The sequence below is a fragment of the Eutrigla gurnardus genome (assembly GCF_963514095.1).
Source record: "Eutrigla gurnardus genome assembly, chromosome: 5".
Lineage (NCBI taxonomy): Eukaryota > Metazoa > Chordata > Actinopteri > Perciformes > Triglidae > Eutrigla > Eutrigla gurnardus.
The window spans coordinates 31647696-31670440 of NC_139919.1; the positions used below are offsets into that span (position 1 = coordinate 31647696).

A 22745-nucleotide genomic window follows, 5' to 3' on the forward strand; every position below is an offset into this window, starting at 1 on the left:
GTCTAGATAGTAGCTCACATTAGTCCAGAGACCAGACCAGACTATGTGGAGGAACCAGAGACTGTCTGTGGTCCCCCTGAGGTCTACGATAGTAGCTCACATTAGTCCAGAGACCAGACCAGACTATGTGGAGAAGCCAGAGACTGTCTGTGGTCCCCCTGAGGTCTACGATAGTAGCTCACATTAGTCCAGAGACCAGACCAGACTATGTGGAGGAACCAGAGACTGTCTGTGGTCCCCCTGAGGTCTACGATAGTAGCTCACATTAGTCCAGAGACCAGACCAGACTATGTGGAGAAGCCAGAGACTGTCTGTGGTCCCCCTGAGGTCTAGATAGTAGCTCACATCAGTCCAGGGTTGAGTTCACCATCATGGGTTCACCAGTCCTGTGGACTGAGCGCCGGCGGTGCAGTGATACCTGAAGGGTTTGTAGGGAGTGATGAGGTCGAAGCTCTTGTGTTTTCCGTCTCTGATCGTCGCTCCTCGTGCTTCAATCACCGTGATGGCGATTCCATTACGAAAACACTGCCAACACACAAGATGGAGTCAATTCTACAAGATCCTGACGGAGGAACTCACAAACTCATTCATCCCGGTTTATAGAATCAGAATCAGAATCCAAACGATAAGAAAATGACACATTATGCCAAGTACTAGAACTACACACAGGAAGTACTTCATAAGAAGGAAAGTGTCTTGTTGAACGTCTCACCTGTTCACTCTTGTAGATCCAGATCTGGTCTGTGATGATGGCGGTGTACACCTTGGACTTGGTCCCCTTCAGCTCCAGGACTCCATGTCTCTGACAGTGTGATCCAGGACCGAAGCGCCGCCAACCGAACACCAGCTGCTCTCTGACATGTTCCTGCAGAGTGCCGACCCAGCGCCGCCTCAGGACTAAGAGAAAGACAGTTACAGTTAGCATCACCATCACCATCATCACTATTATCACTACCATCATCAGCATCACTATCACCACCATCATCATCACTATTATCACCACCACCACCATCATCATCATCATCATCATCACCATCACTATTATCACCACCATCATCATCACCACCATCATCATCACTATTATCACCACCATCATCATCATCACCATCACCATCATCACCATGATCATCACTATTATCACCACCATCATCATCACCACCACCATCATCATCATCACTATTATCACCACCATCACCATCACCATCATCACCACCATCATGATCACTATTATCACCACCACCATCACCATCATCATCACCATCATCACTATTATCACCATCATCATCATCATCATCACCACCATCATCATCATCACCACCATCATCACCATCATCACTATTATCATCATCATCACCATCATCATCATCACTATTATCATCATCATCACCATCATAACCACCATCATCATCATCATCATCACCATCATCATCATCATCACTGTTATCACCACCATCATCATCACTATTATCACCACCATCATCATCATCATCACCATCATCATCATCACTATTATCACCACCACCATCATCATCATCATCACTATTATCACCATCATCACCATCACCACCATCATGATCACTATTATCACCACCACCATCACCATCATCACTATTATCACCATCATCATCACCACCACCACCATCATCATCACCACCATCATCATCACCATCACTATTATCATCATCATCATCATCATCACTATTATCATCATCATCACCATCATCATCATCACTATTATCATCATCATCACTATTATCATCATCATCACCATCATCATCACTATTATCACCACCATCATCATCATCACCATCACCACCATCATCATCACTATTATCACCACCATCATCATCATCATCACCATCATCATCACTATTATCATCATCATCACCACCATCATCACCATCACCATCATTACTATTATCATCATCACCACCATCATCATCACTATTATCATCATTATCACCATCATCATCACCATCATCACCATCATCACCATCATCATCATCACCATCACCATCATCACCATCATCATCATCACCATCATCACCATCATCATCTTCATCACCACCATCATCATCATCATCACTGTCATCACCACCATCATCATCACCATCATCACCATCATCATCATCATCACCATCATCATAATCACCACCATCATCATCATCACCATCATCATCATCATCACCATCATCACAATCACCATCACCACCATCACCATCACCATCATCACTATCATCATCATCACCATCACCATCACCATCATCACCATCACCATAATCACCATCACCATAATCACCACCATCATCATCATCACCATCACCACCATCACCATCATCACTATCATCATCATCACCATCACCATCACCATCATCCCCATCACCATAATCACCATCACCATCACCATGTTCACCATCATCATCACCATCATCACCATCACCATCATCACCATCATCATCACCATCATCTTCACCATCAGTAGTAGAAGTTGACTGTGGCATGCTAAAATTAACTTGATTGATAAATATTGACTAATATTAGGTTTAGACGACGACCTTCATTGTCCGTCCTGAAGACAAAGATCCGGTGACTTGTCACAATTTCAAACTTGTTGTCTTTGGCTGGGCGGGCCATCTGGATGGCAGCCAATGGGATGACTCCTTTAGGGTACACATCCTGAAACAGATTAGGTGACAGGAAACAAGTATCACGTTGGAGTTGCTGTGTGAGTTGCTGTGTGAGTTGCTGTGTGAGTTGACGTACCTTCTCACTGCCGAAGTACATCAGGTTTTTGCCGTCAAACTTCACGTAGCGTTTCTGGAAAACATAGTTCCTGAAAATAAAGACACATGTCACATCCAGAGTCACGATTGATAATGAAAATGTTGAATGATATAATCATTTCTATATATATATATATATATATATATATATATATATATAAATATTAGCTCTGGAAAAAAATAAGAGACCACTGCAAAAAGATATTTCTCTTTTTTTTAATAATACTATTTATAGGTATGTGTTCAAGTTAAATTAAAATATTTGCTTTATTCTATAAACTACTGACAAAAATTCTTCCAAAATCTAAATAAAAATATTGACATTTACAGCATTTATTTTCAGAAATTGACAACCTGTCAAAATAACAATAAAGTTCCAGTGTTTTCAGACCTTGAATACACTGGAAAAAAGAAACAGAATTATTTTTTAAGTGCTTTAAAGTTTTTAAAGAGCTCATGAATCAATATTTGGTGGAATAACCCTGATGTTTAATCCCAGCTTTCATGCATCTTGGCATCTCTCCACCAGTCTCTCACATCACATTGCTTCTGGGTGACTTTATGGCCTTGTTTGACGGTTTATGAACATCCATCTTCCTCTTCATCACATTCCAGGGGTTTTCAGAGGGGTTCAAGTCTGGGGTTGGCCATGACATTGTCTTGGTCTGGTGGTCCTCCATCCACACCTTGATGGACCTGGCAGTGTGGTGTGGGGCATTGTCTTGCTGGAAGAACCCATCCTGAGTGTTGGGGAACATTTTCAGAGCAGAGGGAAGCAGCTTTTCTTCCAGGGGGACCTTGTACAGGTCTTGATTCAAGCCTCCTTCTCAAAGACAAACCTGATTCCAGCCTTCCTGAGGACACCCAGATCATCACGATCTTCCACCAAGTTTCACAGGGGTGCACAACACTGTGGCTTGTAGGCCTCTCCTGGTCTCCATCTACCATCAGAAGACCAGGTGTTGGTCAAAGCTGAATATGGACTCATCAGAGAAGATGACCTTACTCCAGTCCTCTACGGTCCAGTCCTCTACGGTCCGGTCCTTATGGTCTTTGCTTCTCATTTATGAGAGGCTTTTTTCTGGCTTTGCAGGACTTCAGTCCGGCCTCTAGGAGCCTGTTACCAACCGTCCTCCTTGTGCACTTCATCCCAGCTGACATGTTCCATCCTTTCTGTAGGTCACTTGTCCTTGATGTCTTTGTACTTTCTTGTTAAATAAGATTATGTTTGGGTGATCACCTAATCAGTCCCTCATTAACTAGAATGAGGTGTGCCTGGAATGTAATATCTGCCACACATGTAGAGATGCTGATATAAGAAAACATGGAGTGGTCTCTTCATTCTTTCTAGAGATGTATATATTAAACACTTCAGTAGTTTAAAGAGAAATATGAGGAGAAGAAGAGACAAACACACACCTAGTGGAAGAAGAAGAGGAGGAGGGGGGGGAGTGGGAGGAGGAGGAGGAGGAGGAGGAGGAGGAGGAGAGGAAGGTGACGAGGCAGAGGCAGCTCCTCAGGAGGGAGGAGACACAAGGAGGAGAAGAGAGGAGGAGACACAGCACTGCAGCCAGCACTGACCTCTGACCCCTAACACACACACAGAACAGGAAGAGGTGTCACTGATTAAACTGCTGTGATTGGCTGGATGAGAACATGGGAGGAGCTCCAAGATCTAATCTAACATCTAAAGGGCTGATTATGCTTCCGCGTAGTGATAACGCAACGGCAACGCAACGGCCACGCAGTTGCTTGGAGACCGTGATGGTTCTGCGTTGGGTTTACGTGTCGAAATGCAATTCAATGCCACACCGGTAAAGGCCACTATGTTTTTGGTAAAGACTGACCGACCGACCGAGACTCTTGCCGTATATCGTCGTAGCCTCGTTATAGCGTATTTGTTTACTTTCCGGCTTTAAACATCCACATTTTTTCAGAACTTGGTGTTTTATTTCTTTGTGCAAAAGCGGTGCAAACAATAAAACGAGGTGCAAACAATAAAAGTAGCCTTTTAAAAGTTTAAATGGCGGTGTTTATGAGTGGAAACCGGATAGCGGTCTCCAGCGGATGTAGTTAGCGGACCAATCACAGCCAAAACCGCTGCGTTGGCGTTGCGTTGGCGTTGGTGTTGCGTCGCCTCAACGCGCGTCGAGGATTTTTGGGAGGCACACGTCAGGCCCTTGCGTCGGACGCAAGGGGGGTCCGCAAGGACGTAAGGGGTCCGCAAGCCCCCTTGCGTTGTGTCGACGCGGAAGCATAACTCAGCCTTTACATGACAAACCAGTGTTGAGACCAGGAAGCAGAGTTGCAGTCTTACACACTTCTCTGCGCCTCCTTTAGAGCAGTCACCCACCCAAAACCAAAACCACATAAGAACAGTGTCTGTCCCCCGACCAACCAAATTAATAAGGTCAAACAGAAGAGAGTTTTCACATGAAAACCTAATAAAAATTAGCACTTCCGATGTAGTAAAACAAAATAAGAGAATTACATGTGGACTCTTAAACATTAGATCTCTCTCATCCAAAGCAGTATTAGTCAACGACTTAATATCAGATAATCATATTGATTTATTCTGCCTGACTGAAACCTGGCTGCGTGATGAAGACTGTTTGCTTAAACGAAGCTAGTCCTCCCAGCCATATTAATACTCATATATCTCGAGGCAGCAGACGTGGAGGAGGAGTTGCAGCCATTTTTGATTCAAGCCTGTCAATCAATCCTAAGCCAAAACTAAACTATAACTCATTTGAGAGTCTGATTCTCAGCCTTTCGCACTCAAACTGGAAAACAATGCAGCCAATTCAGTTTGTTATTGTGTAGCGTGCTCCTGGTCCATACTCTGAATTCCTATCTGAATTCTCTGAGTTGCTATCAAGTTTAGTCCTTAAATCAGATAAAGTAATCATTGTGGGGGATTTTAATGTCCATGTGGACGTTGTAAATGACAGCCTTAGTGTAGCATTTACTTCCTTAATAGATTCTATTGGCTTCAGTCAGAGTGTACAGAAACCAACTCACTGTCATAGCCACACTCTCGACCTCGTCTTATCTTATGGCGTTGAAATCGAAAACTTAATAATCTTTCCTCAAAATTCTTCTTTATCTGACCATTACTTGATAACCTTTGAATTATTGTTGCTGGACTTCACTCCTCTAGGAAAAAGCTACTACTCTCGGTGTCTATCGGATAGAGCAGTAGCTAAGTTTAAGGAAGTAATTCCGCCAGTCTTGAGTTCACTTCCATGTCTTAATGAAACGGAGAACTTTTATATTAATCTTAGTCCCTCCCAGATCGATTCTCTTATAGATGAATCTGGAAGCCTACTGCGAACGACTCTCGACTCTGTTGCTCCGCTAAAACAGAAAACTATAAAGCATAGGAAGTTAGCTCCCTGGTATAACTCCCAAACTCCTAAATTAAAACAAAAACTGCGTAAGCTTGAAACCATCTGGCGCTCCACCAAACTAGAAGAATCCCGCCTAGTTTGGCAGGACTGTCTTAAAACGTATAAGAAGGCTCTCCGTAATGCCAGAGCAGCCTACTACTCATCTTTAATAGAGGAAAATAAAAACAACCCTAGATTTCTTTTGAGTACTGTAGCCAGGCTGACAAAGAGTCACAGCTCTACTGAGCCATGCATTCCTAGAGATCTTAGTAGTAACGATTTTATGAACTTTTTTAATGATAAAATTCTAGCAATCCGCGACAAAATTACTTGCATCTTGCCTTCAATTGGAACCGCGTTACCCTCAAACTCAGGAGTTTTAGAACTAGCATTAAGACCTGATATATATTTAGACTGCTTTTCTCCAATCAACCTAAACCAACTAACGTCAATGATCTCTTCTTCTAAACCTTCAACCTGTCTCCTAGACCCGATACCAACCAGGCTACTGAAAGAAGTCTTACCCTTAGTTAGCGCGTCGCTATTAGATATGATCAATCATCATATGTCTTTATTAACAGGCTATGTGCCACAGTCATTTAAAGTAGCTGTAATTAAACCTCTTCTTAAGAAGCCTACTCTAGATCCAGGGGTTTTAGCAAACTACAGACCAATATCAAATCTTCCTTTTTCTCTCTAAGATCCTTGAGAAAGTAGTCGCCAATCAACTGTGTGACTTTCTCAACAATAACAGTCTACTTGAGGACTTCCATTCAGGATTTAGAGTACATCATAGTACAGAGACAGCTCTGGTGAAAATGACAAATTACCTTCTTATTGCTTCTGACAAAGGACTGGTTTCTGTACTTGTTCTGCTAGATCTTAGTGCTGCGTTCAACACCATTAACCATGAGATTCTAATATGTAGACTGGAAAAATTAATTGGCATCAAAGGAAACGCATTAAGCTGGTTTAAGTCCTATTTATCCAATCGATCTCAGTTTGTGCATGTCAATGAAAAATCCTCCAGGCACACTGAAGTTAAATACGGTGTTCCTCAAGGTTCTGTGCTCGGACCAATTCTTTTCAACTTATATATGCTTCCTTTAGGCAACATTATTAGAAGACACTCTATAAACTTCCATTGTTATGCTGATGATACTCAGTTATATCTATCGATCAAGCCTGAAGAAACCAATCAGCTAGTTAAACTCCAGGCATGTGTGGATGACATAAAATCCTGGATGACCTGCAATTTCCTGATGTTAAACTCCGATAAAACGGAAGTTATTGTACTTGGGCCTAAACTCCTCCGAAGCTCGCTGTCTAAAGATATAGCGACTATTGATGGGATTGCCATCGCCTCGAATGCTACTGTAAGAAACCTTGGAGTTATCTTTGATCAGGACCTGTCCTTTGACTCGCATATTAAACAAACCACGAGGACAGCCTACTTTCACCTGCGTAACATTACTAAAATTAGGCCAATGCTGTCTCAAAAAGATGCAGAAAGACTCGTCCATGCATTTGTTACCTCAAGGCTGGACTATTGTAATTCTTTATTATCAGGCTGCTCTAATAAATCTCTTAAATCTCTCCAGCTGGTCCAGAATGCTGCAGCTCGTGTTCTGACTAAAACCAGAAGAAGGGATCACATTTCTCCTGTATTAGCTTCTCTGCACTGGCTCCCAGTAAAATCCAGAATAGAATTTAAAATCCTTCTCCTCACTTACAAGGCTCTTAATGGACAGGCACCATCATATCTTAAAGAGCTCATTAAACCCTACTGTCCTCCTAGAGCACTACGCTCTCAGAATAAAGGGTTACTTGTAGTTCCTAAAGTCTCCAAAATTAGAACAGGGGCCAGAGCTTTCAGCCATCAAGCTCCTCTTCTGTGGAACCGTCTTCCGGTTCTGGTTCGTGAGGCAGACACTGTTCCCACATTTAAGAGTAGGCTTAAAACCTTTCTCTTTGACACCGCTTATAGCTAGGGCTGGCCCAGGTTTGCCCTGAACCAGCTCTTGGTTAAGCTGCTATAGGCCTAGACTGCTGGGGGATTATAGTGGCACACTGAGCCCCCCTCTCTCTCTCTCTCTCTCTCTCTCTCTCTCTCTCTCTCTCTCTCTCTCTCGCGCTCTCTCTCTCTCTGTGTATGTTCCCCCTGAGTCCCTGTGCTCTCTTGCCTAGCAGGTCTCCCTGGACCGTGGTGGAACCTGATCCGGACTGCACCGATGTTGTGGTCTTGTTTGCCTCTTACCGCCTGTATTTTTAATTAAAGTAATTGACTAAAATCGGCATCTCTACTGTCACTAACTTGACTACTCCCGGGATCACTCCCGGGAGTCTGGCTATGCTTTCTGGTCCAGCAGAGTCCACTGAGGTCCTGACCGATGCAGACTGCTAACTGGCCTGATGCTGGAAACACCACATTGTAGCTCCACCTGCCCGCTGTGTGACTGCTCAACTACTCCTGCTTTCTGGTCTACGGCGAAGTGGTTGGGATGGATCCATCTGGGCGTGGCTGTGCCTGCTGCCATGGACTACTACTGTTGATACTATTGCTTCAGTTAATACCACCACTACTGTTAATGCTACTACTACCATACTACCAACACCAAATGCAGTTGGAACCCAAGGGCCTGGGCTGCACCAGATTTCTGCCTAAAAGCCTATTAAGGCAGTTTTTTCTCACCACTGTCGCCTTAACGCTTGCCCCTGGGTGATGTTGGGAATTTGAAATTGTGTTGACTCTTGAAATTTTGAGCGTATTCTAGTCCTGCTCAATGTGTTAAGTGTCCTGAGATGACTTCTGTTGTGATTTGACACTATAAATAAAATTGAATTGAATTGAATTGAATCTGTGAACCGACATAGAAAACATTTACTACTCAATTCACTCAAGGACCTGAAGACCATCTGAAGAACCTTTGAAACCTGCTCACTTAGTCCTGGAACATTCTCAAGGACACCTGGAAATGTGTCAAGGACCTGAAAAGCTCAGGTAAGGGTTCGGGTTCAGCGTTTATTCTGAGCTGTACCATGCAGCCATGATGGAAGTTAACCTTGGTACAGACGCTTGGTGTTAACGAACCATTCAGGGCCCCTCCCTCACCCCCAACAACCCCGCCCTCAGCGCTACAATGCCTGATCTGGTGTGAATGCAGCCTAAATCAAACGCACCCCTGTGGAGACAGCTTGTCCAGCCAGCCGCTGATGATGGGCGGAGCTCTCTCGGTGAGGGAGGTGTAGCTGGCGTAGGGTGAGATGGTCAGGTCCTCGTCGGCCTCCGAGGGGAAGGTGTGGGTGGGCAAGGAGAGGTAGCGGATGGGGGGCGGGAGTTCACCGACGGTGCTGTAACCCTGAGAGTCTCCGGAGAGGAGAGCCTGAGACAAACGCTTCGTCCAGGAGAACTTCTGAAGCCTGAAGATCAAGCAGAACTATTGATTATAACGAGATCAATCTGCTTCAGAGTCATCCTGCAACCTCTTTTCATTTGAAATCTCATTTACTTTTTGTGATCAGCAGAACAAAATAATTGCTCATATTCTTGTCTCGAAAATGTGGTTATGATGTTTCTGCTCATTGGCACTTTTAATATTTTTCTACAATTGTGTGAACCTGAAGTATTAACTTAGCTTTGTCTGCGTTCAGTACAGATGCAGGGCCAAGTACAGAACCGTGGGGACCTCCAGAGTGGCGACAATATGCAGATGATACTACATATATGAAGCTTGTGTTGAATGCAGATAAAAATGATTGTTTTATTTTGATGAACATACCTTATTGATATTTACCTTTCTCTTAGTCATCTTGGTTATGCAAATTAGACACATTTCTTGTTATAAATTGACTTTTAAACGTTGTCTTCTATTATGTTGTCTCTTTTTGACCGCTAATATAATGCTATTGTTATAAAAGGAACTGGTGTCTTACCCATGATCCTCTGAATGCTTGTACTCTGTCCTTGTCATCTCTCTTTCTTCCAATCGGCTCCTTTCTCTCTGCAGGATAAAGTATGAAAAAATAAGCACATTTCAATCATCACAGACTGATCTTTTAACACCACGATGAGGAAAACAACGTATCTGTATAAAACCCTTCCTCACCTCACAGTGTAGATTTTGTCTGGCTTGGAACACCGTTTCACAGTAGGGGCTGATCTCCTCCTCAGGGTCGTCTGTTGAAGCTGTAGAACAGAAAACTTCTCTGCTTTTGAACCACAACCATTTTCAAACATCACATCCTGCCCAAACCGATGAAGGCCCAAATAAACACGACCCAGATTTAAATGGTTGTAAATTCTAGGGAAAGATTAATATTACTGTGAACGTGTTGTCTATGTAGATTTGTCTGTACTCACCTCTGGCTGATCCTGAAGAGTTGTTACTGAAAGTGCTGCCACTGAAACACACAGACAAACAACACAACATCATCAGCTACGTCCCATCATCCTCTCCTACGTCCCATAATCCTGTCCTCTGTCCCATAATCCTCTCCTACGTCCCATCATCCTCTCCTACATCCCATCATCCTCCCCTACGTCCCATCATCCTCCCCTACGTCCCATAATCCTGTCCTCTGTCCCATAATCCTCTCCTACGTCCCATCATCCTCTCCTACATCCCATCATCCTCCCCTACGTCCCATCATCCTCCCCTACGTCCCATCATCCTCTCCTACGTCCCATCTTCCTCCCCTATGTCCCATCATCCTCTCCTACGTCCCATCTTCCTCCCCTACGTCCCATCATCCTCCCCTACGTCCCATCATCCTCTCCTACGTCCCATCATCCTCTCCTACGTCCCATCTTCCTCCCCTATGTCCCATCATCCTCTCCTACGTCCCATCTTCCTCCCCTACGTCCCATCATCCTCCCCTACGTCCCATCATCCTCTCCTACGTCCCATCATCCTCCCCTACGTCCCATCATCCTGTCCTACGTCCCATCATCCTGTCCTACGTCCCATCTTCCTCCCCTACGTCCCATCATCCTCCCCTACGTCCCATCATCCTGTCCTCTGTCCCATAATCCTCCCCTACGTCCCATCATCCTCCCCTACGTCCCATAATCCTGTCCTCTGTCCCATAATCCTCTCCTACGTCCCATCATCCTCTCCTACGTCCCATCTTCCTCCCCTACGTCCCATAATCCTCTCCTACGTCCCATCATCCTCTCCTACGTCCCATCATGCTCTCCTACGTCCCATCATCCTCTCCTACGTCCTATCTTCCTCCCCTACGTCCCATCATCCTCTCCTACGTCCCATCATCCTCTCCTACGTCCCATCTTCCTCCCCTACGTCCCATCTTCCTCCCCTACGTCCCATCTTCCTCCCCTACGTCCCATCATCCTCTCCTACGTCCCATCTTCCTCCCCTACGTCCCATCTTCCTCCCCTACGTCCCATCATCCTGTCCTCTGTCCCATAATCCTCTCCTACGTCCCATCATCCTCTCCTACGTCCCATCTTCCTCTCCTACGTCCCATCTTCCTCCCCTACGTCCCATCATCCTCTCCTACGTCCCATCTTCCTCCCCTACGTCCCATCATCCTCCCCTACGTCCCATAATCCTGTCCTCTGTCCCATAATCCTCTCCTACGTCCCATCATCCCGTCCTATGTCCCATCATCCTGTCCTACGTCGCATCATCCTGTCCTACGTCCCATCATCCTCCCCTACGTCCCATCATCCTGTCCTACGTCCAATCATCCTGTCCTCAGTCCAATCATCCTGTCCTACGTCCCATCATCCTGTCCTCCGTCCCATCATCCTCCCCTACGTCCCATCATCCTGTCCTACGTCCCATAATCCTGTCCTACGTCCCATCATCCTCTCCTACGTCCCATCATCCTGTCCTATGTCCCATTATCCTCTCCTACGTCCCACCAGCCTCTCCTACGTCCCATCATCCCGTCCTACGTCCCATCATCCTGTCCGACGTCCCATCATCCTCCCCTACGTCCCATCATCCCGTCCTACGTCCCATCATCCTGTCCGACGTCCCATCATCCTCCCCTACGTCCCATCATCCTGTCCTACGTCCCATCATCCTCTCCTACGTCCCATCTTCCTCTCCTACGTCCCATCTTCCTCCCCTACGTCCCATCATCCTCTCCTACGTCCCATCTTCCTCCCCTACGTCCCATCATCCTCCCCTACGTCCCATAATCCTGTCCTCTGTCCCATAATCCTCTCCTACGTCCCATCATCCCGTCCTATGTCCCATCATCCTGTCCTACGTCGCATCATCCTGTCCTACGTCCCATCATCCTCCCCTACGTCCCATCATCCTGTCCTACGTCCAATCATCCTGTCCTCAGTCCAATCATCCTGTCCTACGTCCCATCATCCTGTCCTCCGTCCCATCATCCTGTCCTACGTCCCATAATCCTGTCCTACGTCCCATCATCCTCTCCTACGTCCCATCATCCTGTCCTATGTCCCATTATCCTCTCCTACGTCCCACCAGCCTCTCCTACGTCCCATCATCCCGTCCTACGTCCCATCATCCTGTCCGACGTCCCATCATCCTCCCCTACGTCCCATCATCCTCCCCTACGTCCCATCATCCCGTCCGACGTCCCATCATCCTCCCCTACGTCCCATCATCCTGTCCTACGTCCCATCATCCTCTCCTACGTCCCACCAGCCTCTCCTACGTCCCATCATCCCGTCCTACGTCCCATCATCCTCCCCTACGTCCCATCATCCTCCCCTACGTCCCATCATCCTGTCCTACGTCCCATCATCCTCCCCGACGTCCCATCATCCTCTCCTACGTCCCATCATCCTGTCCTATGTCCCATTATCCTCTCCTACGTCCCACCAGCCTCTCCTACGTCCCATCATCCCGTCCTACGTCCCATCATCCTGTCCGACGTCCCATCATCCTCCCCTACGTCCCATCATCCTCCCCTACGTCCCATCATCCCGTCCGACGTCCCATCATCCTCCCCTACGTCCCATCATCCTGTCCTACGTCCCATCATCCTCTCCTACGTCCCACCAGCCTCTCCTACGTCCCATCATCCCGTCCTACGTCCCATCATCCTCCCCTACGTCCCATCATCCTCCCCTACGTCCCATCATCCTGTCCTACGTCCCATCATCCTCCCCGACGTCCCATCATCCTCCCCTACGTCCCATCATCCCGTCCTACGTCCCATCATCCTGTCCGACGTCCCATCATCCTCCCCTACGTCCCATCATCCTCCCCTACGTCCCATCATCCTGTCCTCTGTCCCATAATCCTCCCCTACGTCCCATCATCCTCCCCTACGTCCCATAATCCTGTCCTCTGTCCCATAATCCTCTCCTACGTCCCATCATCCTCTCCTACGTCCCATCTTCCTCCCCTACGTCCCATAATCCTCTCCTACGTCCCATCATCCTCCCCTACGTCCCATCATCCTGTCCTACGTCCCATCATCCTCTCCTACGTCCCATCATCCTCCCCTACGTCCCATCATCCTGTCCTACGTCCCATCATCCTCTCCTATGTCCCATCATCCTCCCCTACGTCCCATCATCCTGTCCTACGTCCCATCATCCTCCCCTACGTCCCATCATCCTGTCCTACGTCCCATCATCCTGTCCTACTAGGGCAGACATTTTAGTTTTACTAGAGGACTAGACTCTTAATTTAGCTCACAAAAGGGAATAAAATGTAGACAAAAAAATGTTTGTTCATATCAAGTAGATTGCAATGTGAGATTTGTTCCAATATCCTGCTTGGACCTGATCTAGAAACTCTACAGAGTGATCTACCTGTTCCTCTCGGGGTTCCTGTCAGGAGTTTGTCTGGGTGGAGTAACAGGAGCTGACTGCTGGCTGCAGTAACTCCTCCGGCCACTGGGGGCAGTAGAACCAGGTAAAGACCCCCAGTAGATCTCGTTCGAGACCATCTCCAACCCACCACCTCTGGGAGAACTGGACGGCAACGATCCACAGAGCTTGTTGTTGTCAAGACTACCAGGACAGGGAGTCACAGGAAGTGTCTGGTCCTGCTCTGTCCAAACAGGTGAAGACGAAGAGGGCGGGGACTCCTGAGGCATGGCGGGGGGGGTCCCACGTTTCAGCCTCGGGGGAACAGGAGGTAACAATCCTCCAGCGTCTGACAGAGACAAGCTACGACTCGGCCTCCTCCTCTCCGTCTGACTCGGTCTCCGGCTGATCGACTCGTCGTTGAGGACGGAGGTCAATCTGTCATCAGATGTGGGCGTGTCCCCAACGGTCAAATCCTCTAACACGGTAAAACAGATGGAGTCCTGGGAAAGCCTCCTGGGGGGGGGCGATGCCGGGTCTGCTGTGGGACAGAAGTGGATAGGTGCTGTCCTGCGGCGGTTGAAGACGGTTCTGGGTTTGGGGACTGGCTTCACCACAGGTCTGCTGCCGTCAGAGTTAGTCAACATGGTGCCGAGGTCTGGATCGGAGCGGTCCCTGAACACCTCACACTTAAAGGGTCTTGACCACTGACGCAGCGATACAGGGCTATTTGGATCCGATGAGGAAACGTCCGTCACAGAGTGACAGCGGTCACGAGGGACATCAGCTTTCTGATTGGCTCTTTGATTCTCGGTCCTCTGAATGTGAGTAACCAATCGAAGGATCCTCTTCCGGTGTCCTGTGGCGGTGACATCCAGGCTCACCAAGGCCTCATTATCCAGGTGTGTGAAGTCTCGCGCCGACAGGAGACCGGCTCTCCGGAAGGTTTCCAAGTACCTGCAGTCAAACATCCTCATTCAATTTAAAGTTGCTGTAACTCATCGTTATGAAGTAAATGTTGAAGTGAGTCATCCAGCGATATATGGAGGGTAGTGCTGGTGTTCCCCCAGTAGCTCGTGGTAGCGATCCCCAGTAGACGGAGGAACAACCACAGTATATATGTTAAATAATTAAAACATGATGTAAATGAATAATGCACACTAGGTTACACTGTAGCATACATATATTACATTAATGTAGCGCATGTTTAATTGCTAACGCTGGTTTAAAATGTTAAAGTCCTCATTTAGACTTCCTGTTGTGTCAGTGAACTTTGACCTCTCCAGATGGATCGCTGCCAGAAGCGTCTCAACCAGCGTGTTTCCATCCAGTGATGCCATGACAAGCAACATGGAGTCTGGATCTGACTTGGTCTCCTCCGCGTCCAGGAAACCCCATCACTGCCTACAGCGGGGACAGAAGACCACCGTCCATCTGCAGGAGACAACAACCAGAGACACTGGTCAACAGAGAGACCAGCATCATCCGGACCCTGGAAACTGGCAACACTAGATGGGATGCAGCCATCATTGAAGTTATTACAACAGTCGGTGAAAATGTCTGCATCATGTTAATTATGATTATATTCATCACCATTTCATCTGGCAATAACTCTCCCGATTCATAATTTTGTCAGATATTCGGTTTACGATCATAAACCACAAACGTGAGGCTAAACAACCAGCAAATGTTTTTAGCTTGAAAAATAAATAAAACAATTATTCAATTATCAAAATAGTTGCTGCTTGATTTTTGGTTGATGGATTAATCGATTAATCGTTGCCGCTCCAGTTCGCAGAACGAAGGTCGATGGACATAAAATGTCATCTTGACACAACTTCATGAGTCTGAAGCAGAAACTGTATCATAGAAGTGGACGTCGTCATGGTGACATCACCCGTTGGTTTGTGGACTACGGTTTGGAAGATTCCAGTTCAGCATTTTGGCCGTCGCCATCTTGGATTGTTGCAACCCTAGTAGGAAGTGACCATATTTGGACTGTGGAGGAGCGACCGGTGGATCTGATGAACACAAGCAGCAGATCAGCACCTTGACTGGATCTGGATCCATGTGGAGTCTGGTGCTCCTAGACAAGCACCCTGACTGGATCTGGATCCATGTGGAGTCTGGTGCTCCTAGACCAGCACCCTTACTGGATCTGGATCCATGTGGATTCTGGTGTGAAGCTGCTAACAAAGTTAGCTTCATTACATTACATTTAGGTCATTTAGCAGACGCTTTTGTCCAAAGCGACTTACAATAAGTACATTTGTCAAAAGAAGGAAACAAGGAAACCTCAACGTATCATTGCTGATAAAGTAAGAGCTAAAAATAGAACAAGTGTTAGATCCTCATCTGAGTAACGTAGTAGCTGTTCAGCAAACATACCTTAAGAACAACAGTGCTATGATCAAAGTGCGGGTTTTTTTTTGGGGGGGGGGGGTGTTAGTGGGTCATGCTATGTAGAGTCGAGGTGAAGTCTGAACAGGTGAGTCTTCATGATTCAAGGTCTTCATGATTCAAGGTCAACTTTACAGCTAAGTGTTAAAGTCATCTTAGTAGCTAACTAGCATTGGTAGCGTGATAGACATGTCAATCAGCAGGTAAGCCCCGCCCCCTAAAGCATCCCCTGCTTTCTGGTCTGGTGGATAGATAGATAGATAGATAGATAGATAGATAGATAGATAGATAGATAGATAGATAGATAGATAGATAGATAGATAGATAGACTTTATTATTAGAGAAGTAGGACCATTTTCTCATAGACTTCTATACAACCAGAGAGGAGTCGCCCCCTGGTGGCCAGCAGAGAGAATGACAGTTTAAGGAACTTCAGACCCGGAGGTGGTCTCCTGTGGAAGACGTTATCTCGTCTTCTCACAAAGACATTCTCAACCTGCGACATTCCTGAGAACACAAACCGCCCAGTGAGTCCATCACACATCCCATTCATTATATATTGAATCATTATTCAATTCTCTTCCACAAACTAACGTTCAAAACGAGAATAAAAGTGACGCCTCATTGACAAACACACACACACACATTTTAGAGCCTACTCCCTTCACCCGAGGCATCATAACTGTATCCTGTATAACCCAGGAGAGTGTTATAACACAGGGCTACAGGACTAAAAATAACAGTTGGACACACACACACACACACACACACACACACACACAGTGAGGTCAGCAGCCTCCGTGAAGACAAAGGAACAGGAAGTGAGTAACAGCAGCTTCCTCCTGTCGACCTTTTTCCTCCTTCAGACTTCAGCTGCTAAACATGAATCCAGATCCTGATCTCAGATCAGCTAGGATCCTCTGGATTCTCTAGATCATCAAGACCCTATGGACCTTCTGGGGCCTCTAGGTGATCTGGATGTTCTGGTCAGTCTGTCCCAGACCTGGGGCCTGTACTAGGAAGCAGGATTTGGGCTTAGCGAGGTAACTTAAGCGTTAACTCTGGGTTTTCCGTCCTACGACGCTGGTTCACTTCTTACCGGGGTAGATCGCCATGGTAACTTACTCTGTGGATCTAACCTGCTCCGGAGCAGGTTATGTTCATGATAAGAGATCAACGTGGAGAAACACACCACCGACTGACCAATCAGCTGTCTTGGTGCGCGTATATAAAAAGAAGAAGCTCGGTGGATCATGAGAGGGTCTCGTAAGAGAACTATAGAGTGTACAGAGACCGGCAAAACCCTTTTTCTGTCCCTGACGATGTTTTATATGAGAGATACAGATTCTCATTGGAGGGAAATACTTTTCTGTGTCAGCGTACAGCCTACTGACCACTATGAATTATGTTTTATATTTATTTGATTTGCTCCCAAGTCCGTTTTACACCGCCGGGATTGCAGCTGAAAGAATGAGGCTGATATTGTCATAAACCACGTTGTAAGAATACATCCAAGCAACAAATTCATTATTTTAAAGTTATATGTTTGGCCTTGGGGCTGCATGGTGGTGTAGTGGGTAGCACTGTCGCCTCACAGCGAGAGGGTCCTGGGTTCGATTCCCAGGTCAGCCCCGGGTTCCTTCTGTGTGGAGTTTGCATGTTCTCCCCCCGTGTAAGCGTGGGTTCTCCGGCTTCCTCCCACAGTCCAAAGACATGCAGGATGGGGATAGGTTCATTGGTGACTCTAAATGTCCCGTAGGTGTGAATGTGAGTGTGAATGGTTGTTTGTCTCTACATGTCTCCCTGTGATAGACTGGTTACCTGTCCAGGTGAACCCTGCCTTCACCCAATGACAGCTGGGATCGGCTCCAGCCCCCCGCGACCCTGAATACAGGATAAGCGGTAGATGATGGATGGATGGATGGATCTGGCCTTTTATTGCGGAAGGACATGGTAAGAGTTAAAGGGACGAGAAAAAGCGACGACATGATTTAAAAGAGGGCCGGTGGTTTCGAATCCGTGACCGCTGCAGAGACCCTCAGTACATGGGGCAGTGACTACCACTAAGCTATCAGCGAAGTTACTTCTGTCATTCAATCAGTCAGATCTACTAGTGTCCTTATGATGGGGCAGTCATATTATACTACTAATACTATTGATACGACTTCCGCATTCACACAGTCGGTGAGTTTTTACCAGCTGTCCTTCCTGCATTTAGCAGATGACACTGTTGCTTTTTGCCTGCATTATATGTTTAACTTCTTCGTATTTCTGTAAGATTATGGTTCGCTCCTCGTACGTGAAATACGCCGCTCCGCTGCCGTAGACTGATCCATGTTTGTGATTGGTCAAATGCTGCAAACGCCGCCTCTTTCATGTGCACGCGCTCATAGCTGGACAGGTAAACCCTGGGTTGAGTTAACGAGTTGATAACCAGCTTCGTGTGACCGCTTATCTCCGATTGCCTTTGTTAGGGTTACTTAAGCTGGATCTCTGAAAGATACCCTGGGTATGTTGAACTCGCTGAGTAGTACAGGCCCCTGCAGTCATGTCTGAGTTCACCACAGAACTGCATACAACTGCAGCAACAACAACAATCACAACAAAACAACAACAACAAAACAATGAAACAACAACAAAACAATGAAACAACTTAACAACAACGAAACAACAATGAAACAACGACGACACAACAACAACAACAACTCAGTACATCCTCCTCCTGTACTTCATCTGTTACTGGAGAGACAGGAAGTTCAAATGTGGGTGAACCTGATAGGATGACAGAGCTGTCAATCAACGTGAACAAGCTGCTCAAACAAAGACCTCTCTGACCAACCAGAAAGAGAGAGAGAGAGAGAGAGAGTGTTGAGAGTAAAGGAAGGACAAATAAGAGAGGGAGAGAGGGTGGGCGAGCGAGGCAGTGTAATAACAGTGAGTCTGTATTGTGATGAACAGAAGGTTGATTGTTCAGAGCTGGAAACACTGGGAACTCTGGGTAATACTGGGATACACTGGGAACTCTGGGTAATACTGGGACACACTGGGAACTCTGGGTAATACTGGGACACGCTGGGAACTCTGGGTAATACTGAGAACACACAGGAATGAGTGCTGACAGGTGTTTTCTAGGGTGTTATCACTGCTACGCTGACGACACTCAACTCTTCCTCTTTCCCTCCTCTGACACCCTGATTGCATCTCACATCTCAGAATGTCTGGCAGACATCAGCACTTGGACATCACCTGAAGCTTAACCTTCACAAGACTGAGCTCCTCTTTGTGCCGGGGAAACACTGCCCTCACATGGACTTACTGGTCACTATCGAGGAAATTAAGTCATCTCCTTTACTGCGAGGAACCTCGGCGTGGTACTGGACAATCAGCTATGCTGCACCACCAACATCACCGCAGTGGTCCGATTCTGCAGATTTGCTCTCTACAACATCTGCAGCATCCAGCCCTTCCTCACCAGGGAAGCAGCACAGCTCTTGGTCCAAGCCCTCGTCATCTCCTGCCTGGACTACTGCAACTAGCTCCTGGCTGGACTCCCGGCCTCCGAGATCAAACCTTTGCAGCTCATCCAGAACGCTGCAGCACATCTTGTGTTCAACCTACCAAAGCGGGTGGTTTCTAGGGTGTAAGCGGTGGTGTTAGTGGGTGGTTTCTAGGGTGTAAGCGGGTGGTTTCTAGGGTGTAAGCGGTGGTGTTAGTGGGTGGTTTCTAGGGTGTAAGCGGGTGGTTTCTAGGGTGTAAGCGGTGGTGTTAGCGGGTGGTTTCTAGGGTGTAAGCGGGTGGTTTCTAGGGTGTAAGCGGGTGGTTTCTAGGGTGTAAGCGGTGGTGTTAGTGGGTGGTTTCTAGGGTGTAAGCGGTGGTGTAAGTGGGTGGTTTCTAGGGTGTAAGCGGTGGTGTTAGCGGGTGGTTTCTAGGGTGTAAGCGGTGGTGTTAGTGGGTGGTTTCTAGGGTGTAAGCGGGTGGTTTCTAGGGTGTAAGCGGTGGTGTTAGCGGGTGGTTTCTAGGGTGTAAGCGGTGGTGTTAGTGGGTGGTTTCTAGGGTGTAAGCGGGTGGTTTCTAGGGTGTAAGCGGTGGTGTTAGCGGGTGGTTTCTAGGGTGTAAGCGGGTGGTTTCTAGGGTGTAAGCGGTGGTGTTAGTGGGTGGTTTCTAGGGTGTAAGCGGTGGTGTAAGTGGGTGGTTTCTAGGGTGTAAGCGGTGGTGTTAGCGGGTGGTTTCTAGGGTGTAAGCGGGTGGTTTCTAGGGTGTAAGCTGTGGTGTAAGTGGGTGGTTTCTAGGGTGTAAGCGGTGGTGTTAGCGGGTGGTTTCTAGGGTGTAAGCGGTGGTGTAAGTGGGTGGTTTCTAGGGTGTAAGCGGTGGTGTTAGCGGGTGGTTTTGAGGGTTTTCGTTTTGTTTTGTACACGACATGTTGCTCCTCTAAGTGAAGCTGAGCTGCTGATTACATCCTCGGCTTTGTTTCTGGGTGTTTCTGAAGAGGAAGACATGTTGGTCCAACTTCCTGTTCGGTAGATGGAGTGGCCACAGCCACAGACACACACACACACACACACACACACACACACACACACACACACAGGATGGAGAGGTTTGTGTGTGGAATGTAACCCTGTTCACTTCAGCTGATTTCTAATACTGTAAATGTTGTGAACATGCTTGTGTTTGGCAGTAAAATATGTTCATATATGAACATACTGATAGTGATATACTGTTGCACTTGCTTCCATCTGGTCTGACACTAGTTGGAAGTGGACTTTAACTCAAGAGACATGAAAACGGATAAAACAGATATAAATGTATTTAAGTGAAAGCTTCGTCTGCTGTTTAAAGTAAATCAATGATTTGACCATTACTTCTCATCTGGTAAAGACGAGAGTCTGGAAGAAGAAGAAGAAGAAGAAGAAGAAGTAGAAAGTACTCCTGTAGTACTACAGCAGTAGTACTGCTGTAGTACTTCTGTAGTACTACTGTAGTACTGAACACAGTTGGGTTTATTGTGAAGCTTCAGTTGAAGCAGGAAGCGGAGTTTCCTCCTGACAGGATGTTTGTGTTGCATGTGAACGCCCTCCTGAACGCTGCTTCATCCTAACTTTATATCACTTAATATTACATATATCAAATATATATATTAAATGTATCAATATTAATATACTTAATATAATTAACATATTACAATATATACAATATATTAACAATATTAAACATATTAATTAATAAACATATATTTAATATATAATTACTATATTTAATATATTTCTGCTTCAGTACGATGAAGAGCAACAGACGTTTCTGTCTAACATGAATTATTCTTCTAAATATAATCTGATAAAGATCTGATTGATTTTGTATTAGTTTATATATATATATATATATATATATATATATATATATATATATATATATATATATATATATATTGTGTTACCTTTATATATTAATATGTAATGATTGATTGATTATACATATAATTACACTAAAAACATTGATGATGTTTAATTAAAACAAACAGGGACCAGGTTTAAGTTTAAGGTTTAAGTTTAAGTTTATTAAAACTGAATTATTCATGTCTCACATCAAAGACTCGTCTGTCTCCAGTTTGCGCCCAAACTTCCTGTGTGCGTCATTCTGACCCAGAACCAGTAAAAACCCTCCAGAGTGTAAGAGACTCGGAGGACCAGGACTCGGTCAGGACCAGGACTGTTGAGCACAGACTTCCTGCAGGAATCTGGCGGACTCACATCAGCTCCGCTTCACCCTGACACAAACATTTAAAGAGTCTTACCTCGGATCCGCTCTGTCTCCTGGTCCGATCCGCTCTGGGTTCTGGTCTCTGTCCCGGTGGGGTTTCTGGTCTCTGCAGGTCTCTGTCCCGGTCTGTAGCCCAGCCGCTCTCAGTCACACTGGGAGTTCTGGGAGGAGAAGCTCTGATCGGATCCACATCAAGTTTCACACAATAGCTGCTGCCGCTTCCGGCTTCCAGTTTCAAAATAAAAGCCCAGGCCGTTTAGACTGCGCTCCCACAAAAAATTATGCTGCAGTTAGAAAACCTGCAATTAAAACAATCAATCATTAATATAGGGGAAATAATGACATATAATATACATAATCAACTACATATTTAATGTAATAATAATAATAATAATAATAGGTTGTGCCACCAGGGGCTCATTGTCCTGATTTATTTAAATAATAAAAAAATAAAATCCTAAACAACAAACAACTATGAAGCGGAGTAGGTCATGTGATGTGGGTGTGGCTTCCTGACGAAGGCCCCCTCTGCCATGTGATTGGCTAATTGACAGGGGTTCATCGTGTGATGCCTATAAAAATAAAGCTCGCTGCGGCGGTTTCCTGTTTCCAGCAGCTGCTTCCTGTCTGATGATGTTTCCACGCAGCTTT

The 22745-nt window shown here is 46.1% G+C and overlaps 1 protein-coding gene across 2 annotated transcripts in view; it reads right to left on the bottom strand.

Annotated features, from left to right (window-relative positions):
* Positions 1-22267, bottom strand: part of arap3 (ArfGAP with RhoGAP domain, ankyrin repeat and PH domain 3) — a 36294-nt gene extending 14027 nt beyond the window's left edge. For both annotated transcript variants that reach the window (XM_084009843.1, XM_084009842.1), the window contains exons 1-11: positions 22129-22267; positions 15216-15371; positions 13941-14894; positions 10533-10573; positions 10279-10358; positions 10106-10173; positions 9353-9592; positions 2764-2833; positions 2556-2676; positions 713-897; positions 419-525 (exon numbers count right to left, since the gene is read on the bottom strand). In XM_084009843.1, coding sequence (XP_083865969.1) covers positions 419-525; positions 713-897; positions 2556-2676; positions 2764-2833; positions 9353-9592; positions 10106-10173; positions 10279-10358; positions 10533-10573; positions 13941-14894; positions 15216-15289 — 1940 coding nt within the window. In that variant the 5' untranslated portion in view covers positions 15290-15371; positions 22129-22267. The remainder of the gene's footprint in view (positions 1-418; positions 526-712; positions 898-2555; positions 2677-2763; positions 2834-9352; positions 9593-10105; positions 10174-10278; positions 10359-10532; positions 10574-13940; positions 14895-15215; positions 15372-22128) is intronic.
* Positions 22268-22745: the final 478 nt, after the last annotated feature.